At 51.5% G+C, this 10,176-nt stretch overlaps 1 protein-coding gene across 2 annotated transcripts; it reads right to left on the bottom strand.

Moving 5' to 3' along the window:
- Positions 1-242: 242 nt before the first annotated feature.
- PROC (protein C, inactivator of coagulation factors Va and VIIIa) lies at positions 243-9,597 on the bottom strand. Of its 2 annotated transcripts, none has more exons than XM_036023700.1 (9): positions 9,498-9,597; positions 8,131-8,217; positions 6,747-6,913; positions 5,209-5,233; positions 4,953-5,090; positions 4,649-4,783; positions 2,565-2,704; positions 2,121-2,238; positions 243-924 (listed from the first exon to the last, which is right to left on the bottom strand). In XM_036023700.1, the coding sequence occupies exons 1-9, from the start codon at positions 9,541-9,543 to the stop codon at positions 347-349; spliced, it is 1,434 nt and encodes a 477-aa protein (XP_035879593.1). In that variant the 5' UTR covers positions 9,544-9,597; the 3' UTR covers positions 243-346. The 2 variants fall into 2 exon arrangements, with proteins under 2 accessions (XP_035879593.1, XP_028366113.1); XM_028510312.2 differs by having other exon boundaries at positions 8,131-8,221; positions 9,498-9,595.
- Positions 9,598-10,176: the final 579 nt, after the last annotated feature.

The following is a 10,176-nucleotide window of genomic DNA, read 5'->3' as shown; positions in this document are numbered from 1 at the left end:
GAGGGGGCTCTTGCAGTTTCGAAGTCATAGTTTTTCTTCTTTTTCATAAAGAGAGTCCCCCAGATGTTACCAGCTTCAGACCCCACAAAACTTAGATCTGCTCTTTCCTAACCCAGAGCTGCTGTGGGAGTTAAATAAGATCCTGTTCATACAGTATAGGATATACAGATGCTCAATAAATATTACTTCCCTCCATCGCAGCCCAGAAAAGTGATGGAGAGACAGACAGACAGAGCAGCAGCTGGTGTGCTTATTGCATGACGCTTTAATGTCACATATATTGCCATTCAATAGCTAGTCCCAATTCCACAGTGGCCTCTGGGATCCAGACATAGTGGGTGGGATGCTAGGGCACCTGGCTGTTGATGGGGGCCTCCTCAGTTCTGATGTGACTATAGATCCAGTCGAGGTAGCGGCTGACTTTGGTGTAGACGCCATAGTTGTGGAGGCGGCCACAGCCCTCACCCCAGCTCACCAGGCCCACCAGGAACCAGGTGCCATGGAAGGAGACAACCATTGGTCCCCCACTGTCACCCTCACAGGCATCCCGTGGGTCTCCAAGGATGCCTGCACACAGCATATTCTCAGAGACCACATTGTCCATGACCTGGACACACTCATTGTGAGGGGCCACTGGAATCTTAATGAAGCTGAGGACAAAGGTAAGGTTTCTCTTGTTCTCACTGCGGTAGCCCCAGCCCGTCACCACTGTCTCCTGGCCAACCTTGGTGAGCTCTCGCTCTGAGAGGCCCTTGTCTGGGAGGCAGATGGGCACAATTGTCTGTGAGAGGGGGGCGGGCCGGGACAGACGAAGTAGAGCAATGTCATTGTCAGTGGTGGTCTTGCTGTAGTTGGGGTGCATGAAGACCTCCATGATGTCTAGATCCACCTCCCACTTCTCCTTGCGCCGCAGGTCATATTCTCCTGCAGGGCAGAGGGGCTGTCAGAGTGGACTTGGGGAATGCAGGACCTGCTGAAGGGCAGGCAGTGGGTCCACAGCTGGAGTGGTCACTGCTTATCTTAGGCCACACCATGGTCCACATGTCTGTACTTCAGTTCCCTGTTAAGGGTAACAGCCCATGGGCACCTACCCTAAAGGGACAGAATGCTGCTCTGAATGTAGGACTCACAGATGGAACAGTGCAGGAGAAGTAAGTAGCAGTGGGCAGTCAGCAGGAAAACCCAAGACTCCCTAGAAACCCAGGGAACAGAGCAGAGCCACAAAGAGAATGGGAGACCACAGCTGAAAAGACAGACTCTTGGGGCAGCAGAGGCATGGCCAGCAGTGCCTGACTTGAGTACAAGGCAGGAACATGCCATGGTGGGGGCAGGGCAGGGGCAGCAAGGCCCAGAGAGGAAGACCAACAGGATCCAGGTTCTGCAGGGAAGAAGATCTGGGTCACACACAAGAGACAAAATCCTCTCAGGTAAGGCTGGTGGTTCCTGCAAGGTTGGGGGATGTCTAGAAATTTCAAGCAGAGCCCCAATGCAGGGCACAAGCCATTGTTTATGCTGCAGGTAATTGTAGGGTATGTGAATCTAGTCATTGTCAATACAACTTTCCCTTCTTTTTTGCATAAAGAATGGACTAAGAGCCCCCTTCAGAAACTGGGAGAGTGGGGCCTAGGCATGGGGGGCCCCGAGCTGTTGAAGGGAAGCAGCTGGCTGCTGTGGCAGATGCTGGGCCCTACTGCACAGGTCTACTTCCATCAGTCTATGTGAAGCATGACCCTGAGACCAGGCTGTGTGGGTGCCTTGTGGGTCTGTGCCAGAGGGTGTTGAAAGTGCATGCACATGGCCAGCTGCATATGAGTGAGAGAGAGGAGGCTTGTATGTATGTAACCCCCTTATTTGCAAACATTTGTGTGTAAGAACCTGGGCCCAGATTTGAAGATGGCACCTGAGAATCCCCTACCTGCAAAATATCAGGTATCACTGTGTCTAAAATTCTACCACAGAAGTGGCAGGGTGAGAGCAAATAGACCTCTGCCCCCTAAATACCTTCTGTAGAACTCAAGAAGAGTCCCTCACGGACAGGGTCTCCAAAAGAGGCCAGCTTGTCTTGTGCCACCCCTCCCTGAGAAGTCTAGTGGCCCCTTCTGCCTGGCTGCACCCCTCACCGAGTCTGACGATGCGCTTCTGGGTGTTCTCCATGCAGTGGGCTGCTGTCAGCACCCAGGAGGTGTGGATCAGCACTGCCCCACAGGCCAGCTTCTTCTTTGAGTCCAGCAGGATCACCTGGAATGGGAGTGGGTGGTGCCATCACAGCACTGCCTTTTGACAACTCCAAGTCTGGGTCCCTATGTCTCAGCGCAGACCCTGACTGATTTTCAAGCTGAGGTACTAGAAGCATAAGTCAGCCTTTCCTGGGGCCCCTGGCTATGTGGCATGTACTTCAGGCACTTTTCTGGCATTTGCTATTTCTGCACAGTTCATGGAGTTGGCCTGTTCCCTTTAGTGCCTTAAGCACATGCCTCTCCTCATGCCTCCAAGCAAAGGCAGCACCTCCCATTTTGTGCATCCTAAGCAGGAACTAACTCCCAGGCTGCTGCCCCTCTTCTCACCTGCCAGGGGCTCTCTCCCTGCAGAGTCAACTTCCCATTGATGAGCCGTGGATCTACTTGGTCTCGTTGGCCTGTGCAACATTTCAAGGTCTTGCTCTTCTTCTCCTTTGGGTTCCATGGCCTTCCACAAGGGAATTTCACTGAAGGTGGGGAAGGTGGTGAGGGTCTCCCAGGCATTACCCCCAGACTGCCCTTCCATCCTTGTGCACATCCTGCTTGCAGACTAGTTTGCCACATTGTGAGGTTCAAGGGGTAAATGATGGTTAGACTCACAAATACATCAACATGCAAATTCCCTCAGTGTAGTCAGTCAACAAATAAGAGTCAGACTGAGAAGCATTACTTCCTAGCTGTGTGTCCTTGGGTAGGTTGTTAAACTTCTCCAAGTTCAGTATTCCCCAGGGCTGTTGAAGGCAATCCCTGAGATACATTAAATAAGGCCTCATGTTGGGATGCTGCCAAGCTCCTCACAGAGGTTAAAAATTATGGAGAGGAGGAGGTAGGCATTCCTGGAGAGCCCCAAAGTAGCTCTGAGTACTGTGGTGAGGTCCTCTGCCAAGAGGAGAGGGCACCTGACAGAGAACTCAGGGGTTTGCTCAGATTGGGCCATTCAGCTAGGCTGAGCAATTTAGAATTATTGTAGGGCAGTGGAAAACCATTAGCAGGAGAAGTAAATAGTGTTAGGGAATGGAGAGGAGACAACAGCAACAAAATTCCAGAAGCTGCAGAGCAGATGGACACTGGCTGACTGAAAAAGCAAAAAAGGTCAGTTAGTAATAGTGGGTGCCAGGTGCAGACAGCTTTTCACCACAGAACCACAGGAAGGCTTGGTGCCTCCAAAGGATGATGTGCAGGTAGGACTGCAGACAGAAATGTTAAGAGTTTATAAGAGAAACCGTGAGAGTCCTAGACCTCTGTCCTGACTCACAAGTAGCTTGACTCTCCTTTCTCACCTCCTGCCTCAGAAGGCCTTAGGTATATTATTTTCTGCAGAGTGTAAAACAGAGGCTGTGATTTGGGGACTCCAGGCACTGCCACAAGAAAGAGTGACTAACATACAGAGGGAGTCACTCAGATATCTGCAGACTATCCAGACATCAGCTTCCTTTACCACCCTCCTCTGAGGAGCAGGAAGCCAGGCTGGAACCAGCCAAGCATCAGCTTGAAGGATTCATGTCAGAAAGCAGAATAAAGTGAAAACCTAAGGGTCTGGGCAATAGGGGTTCTACCAGTGACCTTGGCCTTTTGATGGTCTCACAAGAAAGCCCTTAGGCCAACAGCTCCACTAGGCATTTCTTTGCAACTTCCTATGAAACAAATTAATTCAGAATACAAAATTAGAACTCTTTATGTGTGCAGTAAAAGAACTGGAATATAAAATTGTGTAAATCTCCCTGAAAGAAGAACATAATGTCAAAGAAATGGAAAATAGAAGAGACAATAAAATAGGTCCATTGAGAGGAAGAGATCTGAGAATAGGAGGTCTAGAAATAGAAAAGAGAAAACAGAAGGGAGGTTATCAAGAAACAACTGAAGAAATGTCCCTAGAGCTGGAAGACATGAATTTCTACATTCAAAGGGTCCACCAAGGGCATTGTACAATAAATGAATAAAGACCCACAGTGAGGAACAACCTGCTGATATTCATTGTTAAGAATTGTAAAACTCTGTCTTCTTTGTACAATATGTATATAAATTTGATGAAAATTAAAATCTGTACAAAGCAAAACAGGGAGGAAGGCAGAATCATGGGTTCCTATCTTTCCACAGAGAAGCCACAGTTGAAGGTGGAAATGAAATGCTGGATTGTGCAAAGCGTCTTAAGGAAATAAAGCTATCCAAGATAGATAGAGGAAGATGCTAGAGGCCTGGCCCCCTGTGTTGGCTCAGATTTTGGGAGATGAGCTACCTTGGGGCTCAGGCTCCTGGAGTTGTCCTCAAGGTGAACTAGGTCACCTGGAGGAAGGCCTAGGGCACCTGGAGCTTGGGCAGCCCATCTTCCTTCAGTAGGACTCCATGCTGCTCGTTTCTCATGCCCTGGATATGCCCTGGGCCCCACCGCCCTGTCCAGCTCATGGGCTCACCTTTGGGCTCGCACTGCAGGTGGTCGTCCCACAGCCGGTAACCTTGAGCGCAGCTACAGTAGCGCCGGCCTTTCTCCTCCAGGCAATAATGTGCGCAGCCGCCATTGTCCACCGAGCAGTTGGAGAAACGCACTTCTGAATGGACATGCAAGGAGGGCATCTTAGAGGAGTAGTAGGACTGTGAGCCCATCCAATCTCACCACCCCTCCCCCCACACCAGCTCTTCCACCTCCTCCCTATGACCCGCATGCCCACTGTTGCTCTCCGGATCTCAGCCTACCACCCAGCCGCGTGGGCCCCTCACCGTTCTGGCAGAAGCTGCCCTCCCAGCCCTGGCTGCAGTTGCAGCTGAAGCCACCGATGCCATCGATGCATGTGCCGTGGCCGCAGCACGGGCTGTTGCATGGGTGCTCCACAGGCAGGACCTTGCACTGGTCATCGTCTGCGATATGGAGTTTGGGAGGTATCACTGGTGCTGCCAGCCCCATCTACCTCCCCACAGTGGTCCAGAGACCCTGAGGGGCACGGATACTGCATTCAGGTGTCTAGAATGCACTCACCCAGGTACTTGGACCAGAAGGCCAGCTGTGGAGAGAAGGGACCATGTCAGGGGCCATTAGCCCAGGTGTGTATATGGGAAACCCACAGGGCACCTCCCTGCTCTGGCCCAGGTGCGGCTTGGCAGCCTCTAACTTGGCAGGGGAGAGAAGGGCTTCTGAACCAAAAGGGGTCAACCCCTGCTTGAAACCCTCTGCTAGTGTATCTGAGCCCAGAGTAAGGCTAGCTCCTCCTTGCCTCCTGTTGTCCACCTCCACCCCATATCCTGTGAATAACACCCTAGCCTGCCCCACCTCACCCAGTGCAGCTGGAGGCCTGCTCCCTCACCTTCTGCTACCACAACAGCCTCTGCAATGAATGGGCCCAAGTGGCCCATTTGGCTGCTCTGCCTGCTTCCAGTCCCTGTCATTCACTCTTCATGGCTTTTCTGGACCTCTCCTGCATCTGGTCTTTTCCTAAGCCTGTGTTCCCAAAGTTGAGCAAGTTCTAGGATCTCATTGGTGAGACAGAGATTGCTGGTTCAGAAGATCTGGGGCAGTGGTCTGCTTTACTAACCAGGTGCTGCTGCTACTGGTCTGGGACCACCACGCCTTGAAATCCACTGCTTGATGCCTATACCATCAATACCCCCTGCAGCATCAGCTCTGCCCTGCCTGCACAAAGACCTTATGGTGAGGTGAAGGGCCCACCCAGGATGGATGTGATAAGCTTAGATTGTGTCTGCGGAATATCATTTGGTGTCTGTTGAGGAGACCACTCGGGAAAAGAGGCAGGGGGATCTAGTCAAGGAGGTAGCAGCTGAGGGCAAGAGAGGGAGCAGACCAGAGCTCACCCTCAGCCTAGGAAGCCCTGATCAGGAAGTACACCCCTACAGCATGCGGGACCACAGGTGGCACAACTCCCAGGTCCTAGCAGTTGAAGTGGGTGCTTGGGGATGGAGGGGTTCTGAGACTTGTACTGGAGAGCCACCTCTCTTACCAAGTCCATCTTCCACTGCAGGGCTACCACCACAGGGCCTGGGGGCCAGAGAGGACAATAGACCCTTTCCTCAGATCCCCTAATCAAGCAGATTTTGCCCCTTGAGAATATGAACCAACACACAGAGTTAACATATGTAGGCAGATATCAGGGAGTTTGGTCACATACCCTAATCAGCAGGTTCATGGGTGGGGAGGAGAGATGGTAGCCCTTTGGTTACAGAGCGAGAGAACAGGTAAGGTGGAGGTGGCCAACTGCAGGTGGGGGGTGAGCCCCTATAGTAGGCTTGGCTGGGCACTCCAGCCTAAGGTTTCCCCAAATCGTTTTTTCCTGGAGCTAATTGCAGAGTTCTGTCTCTTGCAGTGCACATACACCATGAAGCCAGTGTTGTGTTCATTCTGTGTACCCAGCCCCAAGCTGAGGGTGAAGGGGCTAGTACCCACCGTGTCCCCAGATCCCCAAGATGGCCTCAGTGGTCACCTTCATCCTGCTCCTCTGGGCCCTAGCCAGCCACCAACCCACCCTTCAGCCTTGTCCTCTGGACCCAGCCAGGTGGTCTTACTGTGTTATCCACATTTTGGAAAATCTCCTGGGCCTCTTCGAAGTCACAGATCTCCTCCATGCACTCCCGCTCCAGGTTGCTGGCCCGGAGCTCCTCCAGGAAGGAGTTGGCTCGTTTGTTTATCCGTAGCACCTGGTGGGCCTGCTCACTACTGGAGAACACTGAGTCTGGTTTGGGAAGGGGTAGGGGGGAGAGCTCACTTTGGTGGAGGGGCCCGAGGTGGGGTCCCAAGCCAAGGTGAACCTGGGGAGGACTTATGATTCCAGGTCATGATTCTCTCCCCTCTCTGCTCACTTCTTTCATTTGAAGAGGTGACTGGAGGCTAGAGGACAGGAGACTTGACCATTCAGACCTCCCTTTGAACCCCAACCTGATGTCTGTGTGACCTTGAGCCAGTGTCATTACATCTCTGAACCTCAGTTTTTCATCCAAATTGAGGACGTTTCACTGTATTTTGAGTAAAACAGTCCAGTGCCTGGCACAGAAATGAACATCCAAAGTCACATGCCATATGCGGTTGTTATCAAGAATGCAAAGTGAAATCAGTTTCATTGTTCTCTGAATATACCTGTCCAACCCTGTCTAGACATTGCCCTTGCATAACCTCTTCCCTCATTGAGCGTTTCCCATCTTCCTCCCCTTGGGCAACAGACCTATTACCTAGTGAGTATCACCAAATGCCTCCTGGGCTCTGGGAGGTGTCTCTCTTGGGGACAGGGGACAGCTGGATGGGGTATCAAGTCAGGAGAGTGCAGAGGAGAAGCTTAAGGGAACATACAGAGGCCAGGAAAGGAAGGTATGCCTCCTGAGCTCAGTCTAGACAGTTGAATCAAGTGGTCACAGGTGGGAGTTGAAGGGTGGTGGTGCGGGGAGGAGGAAGGGCACCCCAGGCAGAGAGGTAGCTCAAGAAGTAAAATGCAAGTAACAGCCTGTGTGGTGCCAGAAGAGGAAAGGGGTGGCTGCCAAATAAATAAGGCAGCCCATTCTGCATGCAGGCCTCCCCAGCATCCTGCCTCCTTCTGTTGGCTGTGGGAACCAGAGGAGGGGTTTGGAGCAGGGTTTCAGGAAGACATGACACCTAGGGTAGTGTGACTCTGATGTGGACTGGCCTGGCCTGGCCTGGCCTGGGCCTGGGTCTTTCACAGTTGAGGGAGTGATGAGTGGAGTGGGAAGGCTCAGGGGACTCTGTGACCCACTTTCCAGGTTGGAAGGAGGAGCTGTGCTGATGGGTCTCCCTGCCTTCACTACATCGCTCTGCCCTGTAGCCAGGGAGGCTGCTGCTGCATTCAACAGTTAACTCAGCCTGCTTGAGGCTCAGAGGGATGGTGGAAGGTTTGAAGGCCCCAGGTTCCTGGTTAGTGGGGGTGAGGGGTGGTGGCCTTACCAGGAGTAACTGGTGTACTGGAAATTCTCCGGATGGTCAGGAACAGTAAGAGGCTTGCCAGCTGCCACATTCTGGAATTGCTGATACCTGTCTGAGGAGGACTTCTGAGCTCTGGCAACCCCACCAGTCCCTGCCCTGCCTGCTGGCCCCTGAACAGGAGTCTCCCACGCATGCTGATTGTCAGTGAAAAAGCTGGGGTTGGGAATCCCTGTCCACTAGGCAGACAGCCACCTGGCAACTCAATTTCCTTTTCCATATGGGACCAAGGTCATACCAGCTACTCTAAGTTTAAAGGGGTAAGAGAGAAAGTGGAAAAGGTATGGAGTCCTGGTGAACATCAAAGGGGAATCAGTACAGAAAGGCCATGGAAGGTGCACCCAGAATGTTCCTGAACCTCCCCATTCTGTGGGGAGGTTATCAGATACTCCCGGAATTTATAAATGGTTCATAGAGTAGGCCGCCAAGTCAGACCACTTGGTACAAATCTCAGCTCCAGGAAAGCAACACTGGACAAGAGACAACTGCTGCATGCCTTAATTTCATCATTTTTTGTCCTTCAGTACCTGAAGGACAGGTACTTCTGCCTTATAGAGTTATTGTGAGAATTAAATAAATCCACATAAAGCTCTTAAAATACTGTTTTCACATAGCAAGTGCTCAGTAAACATTAGCTATTATTATCTCAATTAAGGCTTACAGCTACTCAAGATGTGGACTTAATGTAGTAACCCCATTTCATGGAGGAGGAAGTTGAGGCTCAGAGGAGTGAAGTAACTTACTAAAAAACCCACAACCAGGAGGAAGCAGAGCTCAGACTTAAGCCTGTGTGGCTCCAGGCCCTAAACCATGCCCCAAAGCAATGTGTACCCCACAAGGCTAGAGAGGTAGCCCTGCCAACTGGAAGCCAAGGAACCTTCCACTGCCTTCAAGATTGAGTGGGCAGACTTGACTGCCAATCTGCACCCTGTCCAACCATTCTCCATCTTAGCATTGATTCTGAGGCTGGTTCTGATTTTCGTTTAAACCAAAGGCCCAGGTTCAGAAGTGGGGGTGGGGTGGGAGAAGGTAGGGCCCCAGGCTCTAAGCGGCCTCTGGCGATGGCTCTGGGCCCTTGGAAGTCTTGGACCCTGGAGGCCCTCTGCTGACTTCCACTTGCCTTAAAGCCTGGGAAGAAGGGCCCTTGAAACTAGGGCACCCAGGCCTGAGAACTGCCAACCAGTGCCTTGGCCTGGCTGGTGGCAGAGTCCTGATTTCCCTTTACCCTAAACTGTAGCCATCCTCTGAAATCTTGGCTCAAGGATTTAGCTTTCACCCCTGCTCAGCCCTCCTGCAGCCCACCTCACAAACCTGCCTGGAAGGGGACTTACTGGGGTGGGCCCTGGAGAAACTGCACGGGCGCCCTCCTGCCATCATGACGGCCTGGAACTCGAGTTAATCCTCAACTGCAAATATTTGCCTGCTTGGCCCTCAGTGCTGTGGCCTCCCTCTTCACAGATAAACAAACACACTCCCAGCTCAGGATGGCTTGATTTGTCCAAGGCCCACCTTACCTATCAGTGGTGCAATCCAGGAGGGAGGGAGGTGAAGGACAGGCACTACCAAAACTGTGAACAGCCCAAGTGGCTAAGTTGGTTGGAGCATCTTCCTGTGCACCCTAAAGGTTGCAGGTTCAATCCCCTGTCAGGGCACATATGTATGTTAAGGTTTTGATCTTTGATCCAGTTGCAAAAAGGAGGCAACCAGTCGATGTTTCTCCCTCACATTGATCTTTCGCTCTCTCTCTCTAAAATCAATAAAAACATATCTTTGGGTGAGGATTAAAAACAACAGCAACAACAACAACAATAATAATAATAAACTGTACAGATGTGGTCTTATTTTAATCTAGTGGCTAGCTGAAGGTGGGACATTGTCTCCGTTTTGCAGATGGGACATTTTTACCCAGAGATATTGCAGTTTGCCCCAGATCAGCACAACTGGTAATGATTCCATATTGCACCAAACCTAACCTGCCACTATGATCATATACCTATTTTATGTGTCAGT

This window comes from Phyllostomus discolor, chromosome 4, assembly GCF_004126475.2.
Source record: "Phyllostomus discolor isolate MPI-MPIP mPhyDis1 chromosome 4, mPhyDis1.pri.v3, whole genome shotgun sequence".
In the NCBI taxonomy this organism is placed as follows: Eukaryota; Metazoa; Chordata; class Mammalia; order Chiroptera; family Phyllostomidae; genus Phyllostomus; species Phyllostomus discolor.
This window is presented reverse-complemented; position numbering and strand designations above follow the sequence as displayed.